At 44.3% G+C, this 24,494-nt stretch overlaps 3 protein-coding genes across 6 annotated transcripts; 2 read left to right on the top strand and 1 right to left on the bottom strand.

The window, feature by feature from the left end:
- Positions 1–51: 51 nt before the first annotated feature.
- On the bottom strand, positions 52–9,401 carry bicral (BICRA like chromatin remodeling complex associated protein). 2 transcript variants are annotated; one of them, XM_035613726.2, is made up of 13 exons: positions 9,263–9,401; positions 6,869–6,932; positions 6,633–6,678; positions 6,335–6,383; positions 6,130–6,195; positions 4,679–5,908; positions 4,540–4,588; positions 4,397–4,437; positions 3,553–3,602; positions 3,276–3,421; positions 3,078–3,172; positions 2,874–2,976; positions 52–2,786 (listed from the first exon to the last, which is right to left on the bottom strand). In XM_035613726.2, exons 3-13 carry the CDS (start codon positions 6,671–6,673, stop codon positions 2,296–2,298), a joined length of 2,361 nt encoding a protein of 786 aa, XP_035469619.1. In that variant the 5' UTR covers positions 6,674–6,678; positions 6,869–6,932; positions 9,263–9,401; the 3' UTR covers positions 52–2,295. The 2 variants fall into 2 exon arrangements, with proteins under 2 accessions (XP_035469619.1, XP_035469620.1); XM_035613727.2 differs by lacking the exon at positions 9,263–9,401 and adding an exon at positions 7,684–7,822.
- tbcc (tubulin folding cofactor C) lies at positions 8,022–11,717 on the top strand. Of its 3 annotated transcripts, none has more exons than XM_035613735.2 (2): positions 8,022–8,465; positions 10,383–11,717. In XM_035613735.2, exons 1-2 carry the CDS (start codon positions 8,022–8,024, stop codon positions 11,523–11,525), a joined length of 1,587 nt encoding a protein of 528 aa, XP_035469628.2. In that variant the 3' UTR covers positions 11,526–11,717. The 3 variants fall into 3 exon arrangements, with proteins under 3 accessions (XP_035469628.2, XP_035469629.2, XP_035469630.2); XM_035613736.2 differs by lacking the exon at positions 8,022–8,465 and adding an exon at positions 9,288–9,418; XM_035613737.2 differs by lacking the exon at positions 8,022–8,465 and adding an exon at positions 9,427–9,570.
- Positions 11,718–11,836: 119 nt separating this feature from the next.
- On the top strand, positions 11,837–18,967 carry prph2a (peripherin 2a (retinal degeneration, slow)). The gene is made up of 3 exons (XM_035613740.2): positions 11,837–13,439; positions 14,884–15,130; positions 17,270–18,967. The coding sequence occupies exons 1-3, from the start codon at positions 12,859–12,861 to the stop codon at positions 17,474–17,476; spliced, it is 1,035 nt and encodes a 344-aa protein (XP_035469633.1). The 5' UTR covers positions 11,837–12,858; the 3' UTR covers positions 17,477–18,967.
- Positions 18,968–24,494: the final 5,527 nt, after the last annotated feature.

Below are 24,494 nucleotides of genomic sequence, written 5' to 3'. Positions count from 1 at the left end.
TCATGTGTTTTCTTTCTATTATTATTTTTTTTTACATTCTTTCTTTTCTCCATACAAAATTATAAATATTTTGTGTTTCACTTTTCATTTTTGTACAAAAACAACAAACTATACAAATCAAGTGAGACAAAAATAACAACAGTGAAAAATGGGAGGCAGAAAAAACAAATCTCTGCGCTGAAAAATAGGTTGAGAACAAGCAAAGTGATGTTCCTACCGGACCCTTGGACACTTGATATGCATCCAGATGACGTTTTACCAACGCTGGACACGTCCCTATACGTCTAAAAACCAAGTGCTACTGAGGCACACAATCTTGCAGCAACTGCCGCAACGGCCACTGGCACTCACAAAAAGAAAAAAGACGACGACAAGTGACTTCTTCATCACCCCGAATAAAAGGCCTTCATTCTGCTCCTGTAGCTTAACTGGCAATTTTCACAGACACGTTGTACGAGAAAGGCGGTGCCATTCAGAATCAACCCCAGGAGCATGGAACACGTTTAACCTAAGCTTTGGTCCTGTGTTGGGTTTCCCAGGGAGGAGGGGGAAAAAACACACCATAATTCATATTTCTGTAGCTGTTTACACAAATGTTACTCATTATGCCGATGTTTAAGATGAATGCTTGATCATAAACGAAATAGTAAGTATTGTTTTGGCTCTAAAAAACAAATTGAAAACTCAAAAAATATTTTTAAAAATTAAAACGCCAGTGGAACCAAGTCGCTGTTCAGGGGCAGAACAAACACCTGGACAATGGAGTAAAGGTCTGAGGATGATTCTGGATACGCCCACACACACTCTCTCTTGTTGATATTTGGTTGCGCTGCTGAGAGGGGAGAACAGATAATGTGAGAAAAAAAAAAAAAAGACAGAGGGTGTGAGCGACCACTTGGGATTAAAGTCAGGAGCACGGCAATCAAACAGTCATGGACCAGTCAGTGTGAGCGAGTGCAGACGAACACGCACGCACGCACACCCTGATATAGACGTCAAGGTCTTAAAGCATAGATAAGACAAGACATGATCAAAACATAATCATATGCAGAAGGCAGACGAACATACATACAATCAATGACCCTTCAAAGTCATCTAAAAATAAATGACGGTATCATCATAATGTTCACAAAGCCGGGGGGACACGCATCAAACAAATTCAGTCTTTTCTTTACAATGTCTGAGGAAATAAAAAAATTGAAATTAAGAAAAAAGATACACATAATGTAACATATCTTCCTCAATCTGAGGACGTATATATATATATATTTCCCCTGACACAAATACACGGTGAAAGTGGTCTAAATGGAGATTTGTCTTGTGTCTGTGTCGGGGAGGAGGGGGCTCGCATACCTTTAAGGTACAAAAGAAGAAAAGAAAAAAGAAGCATCGCTGAGGACAGTAACACTACGACTGGTTTCTAGTGGGAGTGAAGAGGTCGTCCTTGTTGCAGGCAGCTGAGAGCAGGCAAATCAGTTTTGGTTCTGGTAACAAAATGTTCACATTCTCTTTAGCCTATAGCGCGCGGCGGCTTAACGACGGGAGCCTCGCGCTCTTAGAAGTTCCTGAAAGAAAAAAGCATTAGTGCAATTTGTCTATGTGAACGTGTCTCTACTGATCTTATACCTCACAGGAAATCTACACCTCGGAATCTACTAGAGCATGTGTGTGTGTGTGTGTGTGTGTGTGTGTGTGTGTGTGTGTGTGTGTGTGTGTGTGTGTGTGTTTCTGTAATGCAAGGAAGGACATGAGTGGATTACGGCTTCTTCATGTAAACACTTCAAAACGAAAAACCTAGAGTTAGGCACTGTCGTCACATCCCCCACATCCTGTTTTTTGTTAGCACAAGTATCGCGGGTAAACAGCTGGCACAAAATATTAATGGCTGTGCGTGTGTGTGTGTGTGAAGAGAGGAGCACTCTTATATTCAAGCAACTGTAAAAAATAATGTTAAAATTAACACAACGAGATCATTATTTTTTCCGTCTGTTAGTTCATTGCATTGCACACATTCCCGGGTCTTTATAGGTATTTTCTCTAAGTGCCTGTGTTCACCTGCATCATGCTTCAAAACAAAACAAAACAAACAGAAATACAAAAACAAATTAATAACATGCTACATGATCTGTATCACAGAGACCACAGGCCTGAAAGACGAGCTCACCTCTCTTCACACGGGGATTTTGTTGGGGGGTGTAAAAAAACAAATATTACAACAGGAGAGTTTGTCCAAAAACAAAACATGAAAATAAAAAAGTAAAAACCATACACTGGGGATGATATGAAGCATCAGTCTTAACATTCCAAGATGCTGTTGACCGCCGCCTCTAGAGCCGAGTCTGTGTCAGGGTGAGGCGGTGACGAGAGCTCAGGGGGGTACTGGGGCTGGGGGGTCACTTGGTGTGAGCCCTGGTAGTGTGTCTGTCCCCCAGACTTTGCTGCAAAAGGTGAGGGGTTACCTTGGGGACAACCGTCGGCAGCGGCGAGGCTGTTGTTGTTGTTGTTGCTGCCGTCGCCGCTGGGCCCGCAGCGTTGCTGGGATCTCTTCAGTTCGAGGACGCTCTTCTTTTCTAAGTGTGGAGGGTGGAGCTTGTCGGGCGCACCCGGTCCCACGGCCCCACCCCCCCCTCCCGGATCTCCAAACCCGGACTGGGAGTCTGTCCTGTGCGGGGACGGCTCCGCGGAGCCTCTGTCCGACTGATTCCGGCTACAGCTGGACTGGGGAGGGACCGGGTCCTGGAAAAGTTTGGATTTCATGCCACAGCAGAAGTCTTCCAAGAAGCTGTCTGTAAAACAGAGAAAAACATTTTTTTAAGTTCCTGTGAAAGAATTATTTCTCCAAATTCCTTTCCTCTTCCTTTTTTTTGTCTTACCTGGATCCACTAGCACCATGCGTTTGTCTTGCGTCAGGTTACTGCGTTCCTCTTGGTTGAAGGTCCTGTCAATCATCACCATTTCTGATGAGGGGCTTGAACGCTGCAGCGGAGGGAGAGGCAACCTTGTTATGACGCCCTATGTGTTTGCAATAAGGTGAAATACACATGGCATATGCGGTCGCTTGCTCATGTCGCGCCTACCTCCGCTTCCACCAAGAGCAGTCGTCTGTATTTGTTAACCATGGCCTGCGTCCTCTTCAGCACCTGAGTCGCAACAACCTCAAATTCTTCATCCACTGTAAACAAGAAGACGCACAGGTTTACTTTCACAGATGAACAACATAAAACATGCCAGTTTTTCTAGTCGTCCTTGCAGATTTAGCGAAATCGAGGCTGTACCCTGTGAGAACTCGTCCTGGCCGGGCGGAGCCCCGTGGAACACGTGGTACGGGAGGAGTCTTTGCAGTGCGTCGCTGACAGAGGTGAAATGACGTCGATCTGGGGTCTGAACTCCGGCGTGATCATTTCCCAACCGTTGTAAAATCCTATTGAAATAAAAGGATAAAAGAAAAAAACAGCTGCTTTAATGGCTGAATGGCAAAACTATACTCACACGTCAACACTTGAACAACGAAAAATGAAGAAATCAAAAAAAAAGGCCCAAAATTTTACTCACATTCCTTCTCTTGTAAGTGGCTGGAGGGCAGGCCTCTTCTGTGCACTGACCTAGACAACACATACAGATCAAAGCTGTCATAACACCACCAATATTGTTCCATTATCTCATTCTAATGTCAAACATACCAGAGTTTGTTTGTTTTTTGGGGGGGGGTAGCAAGGACGACCCCAAGCAAACATCTCCCTATCATCTCAAACATGGCTTATCTTTTAACACATGTTAAACTTAGCTTGGTCTCTCACTCAAACATTACATAGCCTAGATAAATATTTGCTATTAGACTTCTCCAAATGTTGGTGGGGGGCTTGTGGGGTAAAGATCTGGGGATCAAACGATAACAATAACTTCTGTAGTATAATTTTCTTCAATACAATAGTTCGATATACAATAATCGAGGAGGGTATACCACATAACGGCCCAACCCTAGGACTGGGGATGATCTAAGTGATCTCGCTTACTGCATGTTTGTGCACAATGTGCAATTCTCCATATATAGTGTAGGCGTAAGTTCATACGCTGTGTGACGTTTTGAAATGCATGAAATGTCTCCTCTCTAACAGATTGCTTAGTGCTTGTAAACCTGTGACGGCTTTATATTTCTCTGTAATGCAGCACAGTGTTAACAATGTCACTTACAACATCGTCTCTCAGCCCTGAAACTCCGACCATTTTCTGATGCACCCACAAAAAATACATATATACTTGAAAATAAACGTGTGACAACTAAAGACGACTAAAGGCTTGAACTAATGATTACTTGTCTTCTAGGGAAACCTTCGGTCCAGGGCAGTCCTAACATGTACACAGACATCAGTGCAAAGCAAATAATCAATCAATGTACCTGAGAGTTTAGCGTGGAGTCTTGCGTCATGGTTCTCATGGCTAAGAAAGATCACAAAAACAGCAGAGCGACCTAATTAGGTCAAAGTGCAGCAGACAACAAATCTAACACACAACACATATGACGAAAACCATTTTTGTTACCATGAATGTTGCTGGACTGTGCCTGTTGGAGGGCGGGTGATGAAGAATTCTGGAAAAAATTAGGTTGAAAGTCAAAGTTAGTCAGAAGGAAGACTTAACGAAATGAACAAAATAGCACCGGGGACTTTTTTCATCCTACCTGTCTGTAGTCTTGTTCCTGTGTCGCTGAACCGGATAACGGGGACAGGGAAGTGCAGTTCTGCGTTTGCGTGACTAGAAGGCGCTGCACGGGGCTTGCCGACACTTGGCCTTGACCGACGACCCCCGTCGCCCCTGGGCCCACCAGGGTGAGCCGCCCAGGGGCACACGACGTCTGCACAGGTGCGGATGTTGAACAAGAAACCCCTGTCCATGTTTGTGTCACACCCCCTCCACCCTGACTCCCGCTAACTAGTCCCTGATTCAAAATGAGCTGACCCCTTTGCGGTGCAGTGAAGCTCTGCCCTGCAACAATCTGCACCGCGTTCTGACCGGTGATCAGGGTGTTTGAGTTGGGGTCAGTGGGGCCATTGTGGAGCAAGAATTGTCCATGTTGTATGTTCATCTGTGCCTGCGCTTGCTGCTGCTCCAGGGTTGGCTGCACTACAATGGAGCCATTGGCTGTGTATTGCCCCCCAGCAGTAGCAGCATTAGCATTAGCCATGGTGGAAGTGGGCTGAAGACCAAGGCTGTAGACAGTCTGTGCCCCAGCTTGGAGGGGCTTAGGTTGGATAGGCCTGACAAGAGTCTGGGTCCCTCCCGGGCCCCGCTGGATGATGATGTTTTGAAGGGGGATGTTTTTGAAAGGTAAGCCCACTTGGCCTACCTGCCCTTGCGTAGGGGCAAACACCTGCCCCCCTGTTGTGGCCCCTGCTGCAGCTACGGGAGCCCCCGGCCTCAACACGAGCTGAGGAGTTCTCTCCAAGCCGCTCAGGGTCATCACCCCCCCACCTGCCCCAAAGGAGCCCAACACCTGGATGTGCTGGGCGGAGCCGTTGGGCAGCTGGGACACCCCTTGCAGGAACTGGCCGGTGGGGAACCCGGCTGTCGCCGTGGTAACCACACCCACTCCCCCTCCATAACCCCCAGAGACCAGCTGGGAGGGGAAGGGGACTGGAGCCTGCACCAGCGTGGGAGCGGGCTGGGAGTCCAGCAAGGCCTCCTGGGCCAGTGTCTGCTCAGTGATGTCAGCCTCCATGAGAGACTTCTGGAGGATGTCAAAGGGCTGGTCCTCTCCCCCGAGGTCCACCCCGCCGGGGGAGTTCCCGGTCGCCAATTCATCCTCGATAAATGAAAGGCTGCTGGAGAGCTGGAGGCCTGCCTCGGCTGAATCATCGCCGAATTCCCCCATTGAAGAAGAGCCATCTTTGAGGCCAGTGTTGGAGCCAGGCTAGAGGAGGCATTTAGAAAAGAATGAGAGGAAGGTGGGAAACTGTTTGCATTTGAAGGGCCTCTTAGCCTGCATGCCAGGGACTATAAAGCTTTTCAAACTGTTAAAAGTGAATCATTACAATGACATTGGCACTCAAATATAGCTAGCCTGAGAAAATGCTCTGACTGATTTCGAATCCTAAATTAAAACTCTCCTGTTTTGGTCGGAGGTACACTCACTGTATCACCGGCAAAGAAGGATCCATCTGACCCATAAGCTGCATTTGTCACATCATCCTCCCCAATCTGCGAAAAGAAAACAGACAGAATCAAGCAGAGAACGGCTGGACTGGGTGGCCCGATCCTATGCATTAAAACAGAGGCATCCATTCAGACAAACTTTGTAAGGGAACGACTTTGAATGCGTTCTTTAGGAGGCACTCACAGACTTGCTGTTGCTGCCATGGAGATAGTCATTCAATGCATCCACATCTCTGAAAAGGGCAGAAGGGAGACTTTTAATAAACCTAAAACGGTTCAAATATAACATACAGAATCTAATTTACACGTGCATAATTCAATAATGAATCTCTTGTGAATCTAATATTTGTTCATTGACTTGTCTAATTCAAAAAAAGAGGGGAAAAATAAGCTTGTAGACAATTGTGGCTTCAAAAATATTTACTTATGCATTCATTGGTAGTTTTTACTTAAATGCCAGTTTTTGAAAGGGATTTTTTTACCCTAAAATATCCAGAAGATGGCGATCCTCCTCATCATCCATGACACCTGAGAGATTGTGGAGGGACACAGGTACAGAACAAAGCAAGTGAGGGGATTGGTATAAGATGGACCAATGGACCACTAGCTTCATTAATCAATCGAGTAAACCTCAGTTGATCACTTGTGTTTTGTCTTTATTCTGAGGTGAGCATGTGTGTGAGTGTTATGTTGGTATGTATGAGAGCATCTCACTCACAGATTTCCAGCAGGAAGCATGGATTCAGTCATTTAACACCCTTTGTTTCATGTAGCAGGCCGGGCTGCAGGGGTGAGAAACTAGATTTAGTAAGGTTACGAAATGATAGGTGCCAGATACAGGAAGTGGGAGAGTGAGGTAGATGAGATATGGGTTTGTGCAATACGGGTGTACAAAGAAGAGGGGGACAGATACGTTATTCCCAGCTATGGGCGATCAGTGTGTACGTAAGGGCAGGATGGCCTTCATCCCCTCCTACAGATACTCGTCTCTGACACACAAACTCCCACCCATAATCCTCCTCTGCTGTCCCACATTGGTTGTCTTGTCAGACTGAAAGTGGCCATTTGAGTGTAAAACTCCACCCTGCTCCATTTAGACCTCGAACGGTGGCTTGTTTTGAGCTGCTACGTTGACGAGAGGTGTTGGCTTCTTTCATTTTTGTTAAAGTATGCAGCCATCTTGGTGCTGCTAATGAAAAAGGGGGGAGACCAAATTGAGCACTAGTGTGATCCGGCAGAGGAATGGTCCTGACTCTTTGGATATCCAACAACATGCTTTAGTCTGTTTTAATGTAAAAGTCGTATTTTAGCAATGTTAGGGACGGTGTTTGCATCAGAAAATTAGAACTACTGCAGTGACTAACAGCAAGTATCTGAATGAGACCGTGTTTGAATATCACAGGGTTGTTTTTGTACTTGGTCAGAGTCGAGGGGGGAAGTGTTGTTGGCTTTGTGTTTGTGTGAGTCTGTGGTAAAAAAAAAAAAGAAAGAAGAAAAAAGCATACAGCGGCAATGCTACAAAATGGCTGTTACCCTGCAACGAGCTGTCGTTAACAGGCGAGCCACGTTCAGACTCCATCTTGGATTCGGGGAGAGAGAACAAAAGAACGACAGGGCTACAAAACAGAAGCTGATATGAACCGACTGATTCGCGACTTTTTATTCGCAAATTAAAATCCGCTCGAGAGACGGTTGTCTTACTGGGAACAACATGTTCTAAGAAGTATCAATGCTGAATAGACTCAAAGTACATTTTTTTTTTTGGTGCGTCATGGTGGAGCGGATCCGCTGTCCATTAAAACACGACTGTTAAAAGCCCAAAGTTTAAAGAAAAAAAAAGAAACGCTGTGGTCGAGTTGTTTAGACTGAAGATGGAACCAAAATGTCGCCGAGTGGCTTCATCACTGCGACACGAGTCGTTCAAACGTCGAATGCTCGACCGTCAATTCCAACGTGTAACTTTTAACGTCGTGATATTAAACAATTCGACGATAGCAGCGGGAGAACAAAAAAAAGAGGACTCCAACCGACTTACAAAGAGCCGTTACCGACGAAAAACGAGCGTTTTGATTGGCTCAAAACACCGAGGTTTCATGCGTCATGTCCAGCTTGAATCGACGTTGACGGGGGGGAAGAAAAAGTGGCCAAATCTCCCTAAAGCTTTGTTGTTGTTGTTGTTGTTTTTTGTACAATTTCAAAGCTCGGTTGTCTCCGCGGTGCGCCCTGGCACGAGAGCGTCGACGGACACCAAGCTAGTCCGAGTAGAGGTCCTTCAGCCGGGGCAGTGCGGCGCCGCCGCTAATGTACAGCTCGAGGTTTGAATGTTTTTCCAAAAATAGACTCGAAGCGACGCAACGGTAATCGCATTGAAAGCAGCACATGGAGAAGACGACAAACTACGCCCGTCGGTTCCAGCCTTCGCGCTGGCCGCTGACGTGCTCTCGCTCGCTCCGTCCGCGGGGGAAGGGTCTCATTTGTCCTCCACGCGACTCGCCTGGCGGCGCGAGGGACCGAGGGGCGACAACCGAACGCGGGCGCCGCCACGTTCGCCTCGACGCGCCGAGCCGACGCGCGCCGAAGCCGGGTCGGGGTGTCCAGTCCCGCGTTCTGGCCGAGCGGCTCTCCGCGACATTCTGAACGACGGAACAACCGGGGCCTGCTTGTGGTTAAGCTAGCCGCGACGTCGACGGACGCCCGTTCCGAGCGGGGGGGGGGGGGGGGGGGGGGGGGAGACGACGGTCGGTCGGATGGAAACCGTCGAAAATGCTCAAGGACGAAGCGGCGTCGAGCCTCAAAATTTATCCCGATTAGCATAAGATGAAGACGAGTCGAAGAGGCAAACCCTTTACTCCCGTCTCACTCTGCTTGAAACCCAATATCTCCATTTGGCAACTTTTAATTCGCTCCCCCCTCCTTCTCCTCCTCCTCCTTCTCCTCTCCCTCTCCCACTCATATATTTTTTCTCGCCGTCCCCGTTCTTGTCTCGGATGGATTTTTCTCTCCGCTCGAACCCTCTGCCCTCCCTGAAGGAAGGGAGGAAGGAGGCTGTGTGGCTGTTTTTTCCTTGAAATTTTTATCACAAAAATTATAATACACTCAAAGGGAAACTCACCGTCATGAAAAAGCAGTGCCTTGTCAACGGGGTTTCCTCGCCATCAGCGCACGGGTTTGTTGGGGTAGTGCACAGAGCGAGGCGAACCCGCATCACCGCTCCACCGCCGGCACCATGCATCCATATGAGTCCGGACGGGACATTATGCAAACAACAGTAATTAATAAGTGTATATTTTTCATATTGTCAACAATCACAAAAGCACCTTTCTTCAAGCCCTTTATGGTTAGCAGATAGATGTTGTTAGACTTAATCATAACCAACAGTAGAGGGCGGGCATCTGTGCGCCACACCTTGTTGTTGCTCAGGTATGACCATACTGTAAATAAAAAAAATGCTACCTAGTTACTATATATAGAGTCTTAAGTTCACTAATTAATATGAATTGGGTGAAATTTATAACACTTTATCTGTCTCTGCAATTTAAATAAAGTTGGATGATCCCTAATTGATCCCCATTGGGGGAGATTTAGGTATTACCATCCAAAGACAGAATGAGTACAGATAATGACGAAATAGAATCAACATGTATAGAATTTTAAAAACTATATAAAATGTAGATATAAAAATGTATAAAAACAAATAATGTACAGAGTTGCAGTATACCAAGTAGTCATGTGTTTGAACTGGTGGTACAATACCATCTCAAAGTGACTAATATAAGAGAAATATGTCTTTACAATATGAATATTTTTTATGTTAAATCCTATTAACATTGTATATGTTATTGCTATTGTTGTATTTCTTAGTATTGCTCCTATTTCCTGTTTCTTATTATCCCTTTGGCTACTGTTTTTTTATAAATCTTATTTTATCGGGTAGTTAAATCTATAACAATGCTTCATATTTTAGAAGCTTTTTGTGTTCAAAATCTTAAACTACATTTATCTGACTAGTAACTAGTCAGATAAATGTAGTTCAGTAGAAGTAATGAAAATAGACTTAAGTCTAGCAAATTCAGAAAAATATATTATATTTTATGTTATATATATATATATATATTCGTATATATATATAGTTTTATCCTGTTTGTGGATTATAGACAGATTCATAATTTTTACATTTATTTGAGTGATTATTTTACCTTGTCCAAATAACTATACCCTCTTTCCTACGGTAGGTGGCGATGTGCAGGTTTAACAATAGTTTTCAACAACGAATATTCCCACGAAGAAGAAAGGGCGCCACCATCACTTCCGCAATAACAGTCACCCGGCGCAGCAACATGGATCCCACGGCAGAAGTCGGTCATGAAAACGGGTTGTCCGGTGAAAGCGGTGCTGCCAAAATGCAGGAGCGACTTCAGAAGCGGCACCAGGCGAGAATAGAGGAGGTCGAGCGGAGGAAGGAGGCGAAAGAGAACCAGTCCGTCGCCGAGGAAAAGGGCGAGTACTTCTCCAGCACCTTCGCGACGGAGCAGGCGTGTGTCGAGGAGCTGCTGTCCAGCTGCTCCGGAGCGGACCGGGCCGCGGTGACCCAGCGGCTGGAGGAGGCGACGGCCAGAACCGTGCAGCTCCAGAAGTTCCTGAACGACAGCATGTTGTTTCTGACCCAGTACAAGATGAGACAAGCCCAGGCGGCTCTCCAGAGCCTGCAGACCTCCATCGCCGAGATCAGAGAGAAGGCCCTGCCCAAGAAGAAGTTCGCCTTTGGAGCTCGCAGCAAAGGGCCGGGCAATGTCCCGGCACCGGTGTCGGACGCGGCTCCACCTGACGCTGCCCCACCTGCAGACTCCGGTGAGGTGGATGGAGCCGACGCCTCTGAGCAGTGCTTCTTCTCCAACATGGACGACGAGTTCCTGACCAAGACGTCCGAGGAGATCCAGAAGCGAGACGTGCTGCTGTCCCACCTCTCCAACTGCAAGGTCCGCCTGTTCGGATCCCCCAGCACGCTTCACCTGAAGCACATCGACAGCTGCGAGATCCTGTGCGGGCCGGTGTCCACGTCGGTGTTCGTCGACAGTTGCCGAAACAGCACGCTGGCCTTCGCCTGTCAGCAGCTGCGGACCCACAACACCACGGACACGCAGGTGTACCTGCACGTCACCAGCCGAGCCATCGTCGAGGACTGTCACAGGGTGAGCGTCGCCCCGTTTTCCTGGTCCTACCCCACTCTGGATGAGGACTTTACAGCGTCCGGCCTGGACCGGGACAGAAATAACTGGAGCCAGGTGGACGACTTCAACTGGCTCGCGGCAGGAATACCGTCCCCCAACTGGAGTATCCTCCCAGAAGCAGACAGGAAAACCAACTGGGGCCCCTAGAGCTGAACTTCTAGAGCACTCATTTCCTGAGATGTCCACGAGACCACCAATTAAATCAGTCAGCCGGCGATACCAGTTCCAGCCTGCATATTGATCATCTCATGTTCATGCCACTTCATCAAAGTTGAATGCACCTTAATCTAATCTGTACTCTGTAAAAAGGAAAATAAAGAGTCTCCTCGCTCAACAATATCAAGCCTTTGGTTTTTTTAATTAGTCTGCCATGCATACAAATACATCCACTCTTAAATCAACACAAATATTATGAAGCAGATTCAAAATGCACTCAATCACAGTCTTGAATGGCAAGTTAATCAGTCGATAATTAGATTTTTCAGACTGAAACCATAGATCGGCCTGACTTGGATCAGCAAATGAATCTGATTCATGTTTGTGCCAGACACAATCCCAAGACAGCAAGGGACGTTTTTTACCGAGAGAATGTTAATTCCCACATGATTTAATGTTTTCTACAAATATCTTATATGTCCATATTAATTTATGTGTGACCATATCAAGTTCGACCTTTTTTTTGTGTAGTTATAATAAGAGTCCAACCGATATATCGGTTGGCCAATAATATCGGCCGATACGAGCTTACATTTACTAATGATATATTTGATTCTATTTGTGAATGGGTTTGCACCATTATTGGCTTCACTTTCATGTTCATGGCCCTCGTCAGCCGTCAGCCGATGCCTTTACAGCTACTAGCACGTTCAATATAGGCGACTATGACCACGTGAAAGCTCAAACCAATTATGGCCCCGGGCAGCGGCTTACGACCAGGCTCATCTTGTGTGGAGGGATTTCTGTAAATTGGATGAGGCTACTTACAGGGGCTTACCATGACGTACTGCAACTTTGAGTTTAATCATTAGGATCCTCGGCAATCTTCCGCCTCTCGGAGAGAACGGAACGACACGATTAGCCTCGTCTGCGCGTTAAGGAAGGAAAACTGGGAAAAAGTTGCGGGTAAATAAAGCAAAAATTAAATTTGAAGCTTCTGTCACAATGGGAGAGGAGACAGCTTTGAATAAATAAGACTCCTGTGCTCCTCTGGGGTCTTCCTGGGTTCTTCATATCGGCTTCTTCTTTTTTTCTGCTGTGGGATGGATTACCGCCTGAGCTGATTCCTCTTCCTGTTGGACCAGCCAGAGGAGACCCTGCTAACAAAGAGACAGGGAAACTTGGACTACGGGTTGGCACAGTCAAGAGCATTTTTCCAAACTAAGGGGCAAACTCTGGAAATCTTGGAATTCCTGCTGTTCCAGATCACCACTTGACTCTTTTTTTATTCTGCACCAGCAAAGGACACGTCTCAGGTTGAACAATGGCTTTGATGTTGGTCAAGTTTGATCTGAAGAAGCGGGTGAAGCTCGCTCAGACGGTCTGGTTCATGTACTGGTTCGCTGTGATGGCCGGCGTGCTGGTGTTCAGCATGGGTCTGTTTTTTAAGATCGAGCTGCGAAAGCGCTCAGAACTCATGGACAACAACGAGAGCCACATCTTACCCAACCTGCTTATATTCATGGGTCTAATAGCGTGCGGCATCAACGCCTTCGGAGGCAAAGTCTGCTATGACTCACTGGACCCCACCAAGTTTGTGAAGTGGAAGCCCATGTTGAAGACCTTCTTGGTGTTCTGCGTGGTGTTCAACGCCCTGCTGATCGTGACGGCTCTGATGTGCTTCGTGATGAAGATCCCCCTGCAGTTCACCCTGTCCGAGGGGCTGAAGAACGGGATGAGGTACTACAAGGACACGGACACACCGGGCCGGTGCTACATGAAGAGGACGCTGGACCTGATGCAGATGGAGTTCCGTTGCTGCGGGAATGACCACTACAGAGATTGGTTTGAGATTCAGTGGGTCAGCAACCGCTACCTGGACTTCAGCGCGAAGGAAGTCAAGGAGTAAGTGACAAAGATTAATGACAACCTGTGAAAGTTAGACATTGTTAACGTGTGATGTGACAGTGAAATGACTCGAGTATCAAGGTGGTGGCTGCTGCTGGGGTGGGGTACTTTGGAGTTCGGCGTAAATGGATTTGAGGTGAACGTAGGTCAGAGCAGGTGCATTATTCACTTTCGTTCACTGAGGATTACCACCACAGAAATGGTGACAGCAACAGGTAGCAATGGGGGGATGTGGCAGTGGGGCCCTGGAAAGGCTGAGGAGGTTACTATGCAGTTTTATGGATAAAGACGAGAGGAGGGGCTTTGGTGATTAGGTAAAGACAACGATATGGGTCAAAAAGGCAAGAGTGGGATATAAGCTCATTGTTTCAATGCAGTGATGCATGTCAACCTTTTTATGTCTACATTTAATGATTGATTGATTGATTGATTGATTGATTGCTTTGGGCAACAAGAACTTTGCTTTGTGAGGAAAGATGTGACGTACTCTAGTTAGTGCTTAATCTCCGGGATTACAGCTATGTCCTTCAAGAATCAGTGTCCTGTCCAATCAGCAGGGGACTTGGAAACACGCCAGGGACAGCACTGTTCAATAAAAAAATACTTTTGGTTGGGATTGTAAAATCAGTATAGACAGAGGTTGCACGGCTACAAAAGGAAGGTGATTGGTTTTGCAATTACAGGCCTCTGTTGATATAATTTTAATGTTTCAAAGAGGTACATGCCATTGAGGCTTTGCAAATCCTACTTGAAATATCACTTCTGCAGTAATTTTATTGATAATGCATTTATTCATATTCAGTGTTCACCGTGTGTTCTGTTGTATACTTGGGACATTATTTTGGTTAGACATGGGATCTTCCTGGAAATCACTGATCCTTATCGGACCCTCTCAAGTCTTTCTGATCCAATCACACTTGCTTTTCCATTGACCTACAGCTATCAATCACGGCCGAGATCTGCTCTTCACATTGAGCGCAATCCTAAATACTGATGCATATTTACACATCATCAGCCTGAAAATATTTATACGTCAGTATTATGTATTCGGCAAACTGGCGGTACAAACCACTTCATCAGCTTTGCAATAAAACTGACGTTGTGATTCTAATAATGGTCAATCTGAGCTTGACCGCCAAAGAAGTGCCGATTGAACGCTGATCATTGTTGTAGTAAGAATGTGTGGTTTTATATTTGATTGCATAATAATATGAGTACAAATACCTGGTAATAAGTACAATACCACTAACTATGGCCTCAAAAGCTGACATGCTGTGCTACATCACAACTTTCATTTTGTTTCTGGTAGAAAATAAGTCTAACTTGGTCTTTCTGATTATACTTCAAGTCATTTTAGCTCACGCCGACTATATGATAAGTTCCTCACCTCACTACCACCTGCAACCCATCGTAACACGAGGCTTTCCTGATTCCCTCTTAGCCGCCTTGGGAGCAACGTGGATGGCCAGTACCTGATGGACGGAGTCCCGTTCAGCTGCTGTAACCCCAGCTCGCCCAGACCTTGCATCCAGATGCAGATGACCAACAACTCTGCCCATTACAGCTACGACCACTACACCGAAGAGCTCAACGTGTGGAAGAGAGGCTGCCGCGAGGCCCTGCTGTCCTACTACGGCGGCATGATGAACACCATCGGCGCCTTAGTGTTCCTGATCACGCTGCTGGAGGTCAGACCCACAGAAAGCAAGGACACCAGGAAAAATTTGTGCAACATGTGATCATTCTCCACCTCACTTCAGTAGTTTAAGAAGTAGTAGTTTAAAGTTTCAGTAGAGCATCTACACCAATCCCCCGTACAGCAAACATTTCAACCAACCGACTGTTTAAGTGCAACATGGAACCGCCTCCCAGAGCTTTCCTGATAGCCACCACTTTACTATAGATGTTACATTTAAATTACCTGTGTTAAGAAATATAAGACATATACAACTTCTCTGATATGTTTTATCCAAGGACAAATGGCCCCAAGAACATGGACAAGTTGGGGCAAGAAGTGTCTCATACTTTTGTCCGATGACTCTCAGCACTTTGAATAATCCCCAAAAAATTTAGCTTTTTTTCATTCAAAATACTTTCTTCATGGAACCACATCCACATCCACATGCACTCCTTGAATATATATGGCTTTCAAACTAGTTATGGTGGCAAAAATAATTTTACGAGAAGGAATTCAAGATGAGTAGATGGAATCTTTCCCCCTTCAGCTGATGAAGGTAAAAAAAAACATTCTAGTTTCTAAAACACTGCACATACATCGTTTTCATTTTTAAGTTGACTTAAATAGTTCAATTAACTATTAAGCTTTTTACCAATAAAATCATCGAGTCAGACGAGGACTTCAATGGCTTAGTGGCGAGAGGTGAGGTCAAGATCCTGCGTATAAACATGCAAAGCCCTGACCCGGTTGACACCGCTGTCCTCCATCGCCTCCTTCTTTCCTTCTTCCCTCCTTTCCACTTGACACTCCCCGCCGTCGTCTCTATCCACTTACTGCATCTCCTTCCCAAACAAGTCTATCCTCTTTGCCTAAATATTGTTCCTATACGGCCCTACGGTCAAGTTTACCCTGTTCCACCTTTGGCAGGTATGGGTGTTGCTTTCTACCCAAAGTGTAATCCTGTTACAGCCAAATGGCCTCTCTCTCCCTCTCTCGCTTCTCTTCAGCTCTCTCCTCAGCCTTCTCTGCCAACATCTGTTGTTGTTGTTGTTGTTGTTGTTGTTGTTGTTGTTTGTGTGGAGGCCCATGAATCTGTTCACCGTTGCACAGCACAGCGACTTACATGTACAGTTGAATTCTTGAAGTCAGTGGTGAGACAGGTGGTTCGTATTAAATAGCATTGTTGAGATAAAACCTTTATTCCAGAAATCCTGCAGACGAGCCCCTTCGTTCTAAAAACGTGGATTCAGGCGAAATGTGGAAGCGGATCAGATGCAGTCGGAGGAATCCTAGAATTAAGAGTAGTTACGCAAGAGTCTCTGTCCTGACACAGATAGTGGACTCAGAGACGGAGTAATCTGAGACAAGGACAGACCCACTTCCTGGAGCTTAACCTGTGATCTGGAATCACCATTCGTAGTAACTGACTTCTTATACCTTCCGATATAGGGCCTTTAGGCTGTGGAAGAATAAGATATGAGACATTCGAATATAATTAGTTTTTGTCCTCTTTTTCATCCGCTTCATATTTGCACGGCATCACTCACACAGACACACACCTTGACATATGAAACATATGGAAACACATTTCATTATAGTACCTGGTTCTCTCATCGAACAACCGAACATCAACTGCATAAAATCAAACTCATAACCAATGTTTTTAGATTTTCCTCTTGCTGCTGCTGTGTAATTTATGTCACCTATGTGTTGCCCTACGTAAAAATAATTATGCAAAAATATCTTATTAAATTTTTTAAGTAGATTTCTGCCAATTATTCTCAAGAACTAGAGTCCGTCAGTGATCAATGTCCTGTTTCCAAAATCCAGTGATGATCAATTTATCAACTACCAGTTAATCATTCGCAGTATCTATGAGTTATAATGATGACAACAATATATTTTTTACAAAATAATTCTTTACAATAGCAAGTCTAGAAAACAGAATGACCCACAAGTCAAAAAAGATTTGAGAAATGTAAATGCAGTTCATTGAGTTTGTTTATTCAAAGTAATATTTCCCCGCGCCGGTTGATATTTGGAGCTCAGTCTGTTCATTTTTCCTCATGATGACATGAGCATTTAAAATGGTTGTGCGTCGCAGTGCAGACGCAGTGGTTTCTGACATGTTGCCCCTGTCCCCCTGCAGGTTGCCGTGACCGTGGGCCTGCAGTACGTCGACACCTCCCTGTCCACGCTGGCCAACCCGGAGGACCCCGAGAGCGAGAGCGAGGGTTGGATCCTGGAGAAGACGGTGAAGGAGACGTTCACCGACATCATGGCCAAAATGAAGGCCACGGGCAAAGGAGGCAAGGTGGAGGAGGGCGGCGAGGAAGGGGTCGCGACGGTGAGCTGAGCTGACCCCCTCCTGCAAAAACTGACACCACTCCCACCTGAAGAGGAGAGCAAGAGGAACGCGTGAGATCACTACCTTTTTCTACCGACGTTTATTATGTAGACACAAACATAGTTGGCTATGAACTCCTTAACTGGACTCCTTACAAATGGACTGGCATAATGGCATGGCATAAATATTGCAGTGTATTCATAGAGGGAGATCATGAGTAGAATGAGTTGTGTTTCGGTTTTTAATTTTGGTTTTCCCCCAACTGAACAAGCCCGACTCTTGCTTCACAGGGATTTCCTACTCTGGTTTCTGGTATATTCTGTGGATTTGGATTCCCCCCCCCCCCCCAAAAAAAACTGAAATCAAGTAAATATGATATGTATGTTAGCATACATGTAAGGCTGTAACTGATATTAGGGAAGCCGATATATCAGCCAATATATTTATACGTCTATATTTAAAGAAACGTTTGCCGATGATTCTGAAGATTATCGTTGTCAAACCCTTACGCCAAAGAAAGAACTCAATCATAAACTTGATTATAAATAACTATAAACAAAATTAAAAAACACAAATACAACCACATATTTAGAACTTGAATTGAGACAAATAAACATAATCGTCTTTTGCGTCAAATGTAAAAATGAATGCTCAGCTTCTGTGCATTGTTTATTCTGTCAAATAGAAAGTTTTCATATCGACAAACATAAACGCAGACACCGATACGTCTGCGAAAGGCTCATATCGGCCAAGCGATAAATCGATCGGGCTCTAGTAGGCACATCATTTTTTCCTTTGTATTGTTGTTGGATAGTTCGGTGGGGATGGTGGTTGCCATGCAACCCCCCCCTGTCATGGAGCCAGAGGTGCAGATGGAAAATATTTTACAGCCCAAGAAACACAGCGTGTGATTTTTTGTTGACCTGGCTTGTAGCTGATTCTGTATAGAGGCGATGCAAAGCAATAATCCAACCCCCTCCGCCCGCTCCCCTCTTTTTATCCTCCTGAGACGGAGTCAAATTATCGAATTGAATGAATCTGTATGAATGTGGAGGCGCGTGGTCGAAGAGGGAGGGAGGGATGGGCATCAGGAGGTGAGCTTCAGAGAGCAGCAGGGGCAACTCCAAACCCGCGGAGGACGAACAGAAATTGGCAGCTAACTCTTGGCTCCTGACCCCTGTACTGTGATCTCACACCCTCTCCGACGACCCCCCCCCCCCCGGGGGGATTCAGTATCTGTATATTGACACACGTGTATATGTATATTCTAACAAACTGGGTTTGCCGTCTTTGTACATAGTGTAGAAATGATGGAGAAAAAAATTTAACTTTTATAAAAAAAAAAAATAATGTAATTAAGCTAAATCTTTTATTTTAAATCCGTGTAAAGGTTTTGTTTTTTTTTCCATATGATTTTTTCTTTCTTCCCGTTTCTGTGTAGAGAAGAGATCATGCTTGACTGTGTGCAGGTACAGTGAATAAAGGATTTTAGAGATGTGATCTGGCAGCGAAACCATGACGTGGTGTTGTCTCGACCTTGAGTTGCGCAGACCTGAGATCTGGTTCCCGATTAACTCAATAGGATGAGGGCAATTACGGCATTACTGCATTCACATGGACATGGGATGTCTCTTCACATGTCCAGTGTTTTTTCTCTGCATCTCCCAAGGATTCACAAACAACATAGTGCATGTATTGTGTTTGCGAGTGACTTTTCTAGGTAAAAATTCTTCCCTGGAATTGAATTTCTGCTCTGAAATGATCTTTGACCTCGGACACGGACAAACCCTTTCACCCTGTATCGATTGAAAGCAACAACGGCCCATTCATCTGTTGTCCCGAAGCGCAATCCACTGTGAAACACGCACATGATCGACACATTGTGCAGAGCCCAGATATGAGGAATGAGGATGTCGCGATGATCAAAAGTCAGCGTGGCTCAGTCAGAGCAGATGGCGGCGGGCGGGGCTGTGAGGAGTCAGCGGGAACGGACGGTACGGAGGCCAACTCGGCGCGGTATTTTTGTTGGGCCAAAGCACGTAACCGGCGCTGAGTAGATAAGAAGCCTAATCGGCTTCTGGATCAGCATGAGCCCCTCAGCCAGGTGAGCAGGTGATGTCCTGCTGCAGGACTCACGTCACACAAACAGGAGTGAGTGAGGACGAGGGCAGGAGGACAATGTGTGTGAGGGAACAAAAACCAGATTGGACCAATGTCACAATGTAAACGCACTCCATTACAAGTGAAAGTCCCGCGTTAAAGGGAAGTATCAAAAGTTGAAGTACTCAGTATGCATATGTAACATTACCACATATATGATATAATGTGACTATCATTAGACTTTAACGTACAGTAGACAGAATGTTAACGCTGTCAAAAATAAGAGAAGCGTAACTGCTACTAGTTAGTTTACTATACTATTTGAATTTCAATAAGCTTTATTGGCAGGACATTTGCACATGTATAAAAACAGCAATAGTTAATAAGACGGAATAATTAATGGCATAGATTAACGACAGTGTATGTAAAATAATAATCAGGCAAACAACATGGAAAAGAAAAACAAATATGCAAATGAACAAATGGAGATGTGTCCCACTCTTTTACTTCACTGTATATATCATGAGTAGTTTGATCTGTAATGGTCCATGATACATGGTTCATAGTTTCATTTGAGTAAAGTTTTAATCCGCAAATAGTTAATATGATTGTCAGATAGTTGAATGAAGTGAAGTTTAAAATACAATATTTCCCTCTGAAGTAGCAAAGTAACTGAAAATAGTCTCCAAGAACAATATTTGAGTAAATGTACTGACCTGTTACTTTCCACAATTTGAATCCTTCCTTCAATCAGTGGTGGAAGAAGGATTCAAATTGTTTATTAAATAAATAATAAATTGTAGAAGCATTTGCAGCAAAATGTACCTAAAGCATCAAAAGTAAAAGCACCCATGATGCAGAATTGCCCCTATTAGTACTATCATGCTACATTATTGGATATTATTACTGAGGTATTAACACAGAAGCCATACTTTGATGTTGCAGTTGGTTTAGGTGGAGCTTTTTCCTGCTTCATACGCAGCTGATCATATGGTTTCGAGTATAAAGTAATTGTGCCATGTCGGATAAATGTAGTGCAGTAAAAAAACTAGAATATAAGTTATTTAGCTTTAAATGGGAATACTCAAGTTAGGTAGAAGTACTTCAAAATTGTAATTATGTACAGTACTCGTCCAAATGTACTCAACTTTCCACCACTTGTTTCAATACTGGCTATAGTCTCAGTGCTATTTTTGTTTTAAAGGTTGTAGCAGTAACTAACTTAACCAAAGAACATTCGATATTCTTTCCAGACAGTTCCAACTCAATCCTCCTGTGTGTGTGTGTGTGTGTGTGTGTCCTCGGTATTCTGCCGCTCTCTGTCGGTTACTGCAGGTAACTAATTCCCCCTGAGAGTGTGTGAATCTGATCAATTAATAGATCTCACCACAGTCATCTTAGATGTGGCAAAAAAGTTCCCAGCTGATCCAACTTTTTCTCTGCAGCTTTGCTTTTTTCACCAACACTCCCTCTGCATAGACGTCTCTTTTTTTCCTCCCCTACTTCGCCTCTCCAGATGGAACTTATTTCAAATGCAAATGTCTTCCGAACTTCCTCGGCGCCTTTGGCAAATTTTGGTGGCATGATGCATCGAAACATCGCACCACTGACGAATATCCTGAGACTGAACAGCCTCAGTTACACCGAACGTCCACGAGAGGGCGTCTTTCCATCAGTGATAATGTCACAGGGGCTTTGGAGAACATTTCTTACTGAGGCTCAATGCAAATAAAAAAAGAAGAAGAAAGGAACACATATGAAACAATTTCAGTGATGTCCCTTCACATGTTGATGTATGGAAACACACAGATTGGAACCATTTTACGGACGATGGGAGACGAGTCCTCCCTCCAAAAATTCTGCAAATAATTGAACCAATCAATGCACATTTTCATCATTATGAATTAATGGATCAATTGTTCGGCATTTGAAAGTATCAGAAAAAAATCCAAATGTGATTATTGTATCTTTCCATCGCTCTTCAGTTTGGTTGTTTTGTCCGATAAACACTCCAGGACCTTAAGACTTTCAGTCTATAATAATTTAAAATTATAAAAACATGCATGAAGATAATATTATCTATAGATACTGTCATTATTTGTTGTTCCATGTGAACTCCTATGGAATAAGTTCTCATCTAAGTAAATGAGTAGATCTTAACTACCAGAAAAATAACATTATGTTAACATTAGAACTGCACCCGACAATTAATTTCACTATTTTTCATCATGTTCGTCACTTTTTGGACCATCGTTTAGTCGATTAAATGTCAAAAAACATTGAAAAACGATGACTGCAAGTAACATTCATTTTCACTATTGATTATAAATTATGATTGACAATTGTTTGACCCATAAATTGTCAAATTCCAGTCAAAGTCCTAGTTCCTTGGATCTTTTGTCTGATCCAAACTTGGAAAATCCAAAGATATTTCATTTAAAACAACAAAAGGCTTCACAACAGAAAAACTGAAGCATGTTTGTCATTTTGCCTTGAAAAAGTTACTGGAACAATTTATTGATTGTGAAAAAAAGTTGCAGATTTAATGTTCTGTCGATCACCTGATGGATTCATCAAATGTTGTTGACACCTGTTATGTTTTTTCAAACCATCAAACCCCAAAAATTCAGTTTACAATCATATAACTCAGAGAAAAGCAGCAGATATTTTAAAAAACATTTGAAAGGAGAAAAACAGAGGATGTTTTGCATTTTGCCCTAAAAACAGCTAATCATTCATCAAAATTATTGTTAATCAATTATTTATCAGTCATCTGATAATTTCATTGACGAATCGTTGCTGCTCTGAAGATTTGATGACTACCACGTTTCCAAGGATAAAAAAACAACCTTTATTGTCATTGCATTTTACAAAATGTAATGGAATTCAAAGAATAATAAAGTTAAAAATTAAACTCAGCAAATTGTCCAAAACCAAAAATATTTGATTTAGAATGATAAGAAACAGAGTCAAGCAACATTTGAGAGATAAAACCAAGAAATTTGTCTTTTGTTTTACTTTACAAGATGTTCCCGACAACTAATCGATATTAAAAAAATGTTTTGGTATTAATCCTCTTTTGATTGACGTTGATTGATAACATATACTTTCAGTACTTCAGTAGATATTTGAAGATATGGATTAAAGATGAATGAATACATTAGATGATTAAAAAAACAAGAATGTGGTGAATGTCTGTAAATTATGCACAAAGAAACCGCACTAATGAATATATGCAACATTCGAGGAGTTCAATCAATAATTTAGGACTGATGATGATCATGCAAATGTGCGATGCCCTCACAGTGAACGGCCGAGTGACAAGTTGCTCCGATATCGACCGCAGGTTTTTTCCCCCCCGGGTCGACCTTGGGGTTTCGAGCCAAAGGTCAGGAGCACTGCCACGGCTCACATCTCACTTTACAGTTCACCGTGGGCTGAACAAATATGGCAGACAGAAAGAAAAGCAGAGACAGGGGCCGAGGCAGAGAGAGGGAGGCCCGTGACTGGTAGATGTGTGGCCTGTGCTCAGAGGGGCATTGTTGGAGCTATGAGAGGACAATGCACTACCCCCGCCCTGAATACTCGCCATACCAGCTGACCAGCCATTACCGACACTGCTGCCCCGTTACAATTCCTGCTGCTCACACACTCTCACACACAAACACACACACACACACACACTCTCTCTCTGCATCCCACCCAACCTCAATCATAAGTTTTAGTCTCAGAAGGCAAAAACACTGAGTGTAACAGTGGCCAAGAGGAGAGGAACCAGGTGGGAGGCCAGTGGCGCCGGACAAAAGGCTAAAGTCAAGGCATGCATGGGCACACATATTGTCTCCCGCCCATGTGTGTGTGTGTGTGTGTGTGTGTGCGTGCACATGTGTGTGTGATTTACAGCGAGTTAAGTTTAGATCCTAGCACCTATCTGTCCCTCCAGCAATAACATTCCCCCCCCCCCCCGCCCCGCGCCCGCCCGAGCAGCAGCAGCAGCAGCCACCCAGAGAGGACAAATGCGCGGCTCGCACCGTCTTATTATTTCAGGACGCTTGTGCACATGTGTCGCCTGTCGGGGTGCGAGCAGAGCAAAGGGGAGTAGGTTTCGTGCGGCGTGAAAGGGACTCAAAACTTAAAGCATTCACACGTTTGCTGGAGTGAAAGAAAAGCAGCAACACCCCACTGTGAAGTACTGTACCCCGGGCCAAGTGGAAGTACTGCATTTTTAAATCTTACTGAAGTAAAAGCACAGAAGTATAAGTACAAGTATGAGAAGTAAAAGTCGTATTGTGCCTCCTGTCAGCGTTGTACTGTGTGTCGCCAGCATTTTAAAACTTGGTTGTGGAGTTAACCTGAACTGCTTCATGTACCAGTGGGTCGTTTCATTTACTTAAACACAAAAATGACTGCAAACAGGCAGTTTGTGTGATTCATCGAGAAAGAAAATGTTCTGAACCATCTCTTAATTCATCTCTTTGATATCAACATGAACTGAATGACTGTTGATTGGAGGAAAAAAACTACCTTTTTTCATAATTTCCTATCATCAAGAGTAATTGACAGATTAACTGATGGTGAAGTGTTGATCGTCTGTTGTGACGTGAAGTCACCAGGCTTCTTCTTTTGCTTTGTTTTGTGGTGGTTTGCATCTCTTTCAGATAGTTTTTTTTGGGTTTTTTTAACTGCATCCCTTTGCCTTTGGATCTTTTTGAATCACGGTAACGTTTCTTTGCAGCAGTTGTGAATCTCCTCGTGGTCATTTTTGCATCTCTTTGGGATCGTTTTGAGTCTCTGCAGTCATTCTGAATCTCCTCTGTGTCTTTTGCGGATGTTTTGCATCAGTCTATGTTGTGTCTTTTCTTTTTTTTATTTACTGAGCTCTATGACTGGGGAGCCATTAACAGTCACTTCACAGCAGAGGTCAGGA

Source organism: Scophthalmus maximus, chromosome 16 (assembly GCF_022379125.1).
Source record: "Scophthalmus maximus strain ysfricsl-2021 chromosome 16, ASM2237912v1, whole genome shotgun sequence".
NCBI lineage: Eukaryota > Metazoa > Chordata > Actinopteri > Pleuronectiformes > Scophthalmidae > Scophthalmus > Scophthalmus maximus.
Note: the sequence above shows the minus strand (reverse complement) of the source record. Positions and strands in the feature narration are given on the sequence as shown.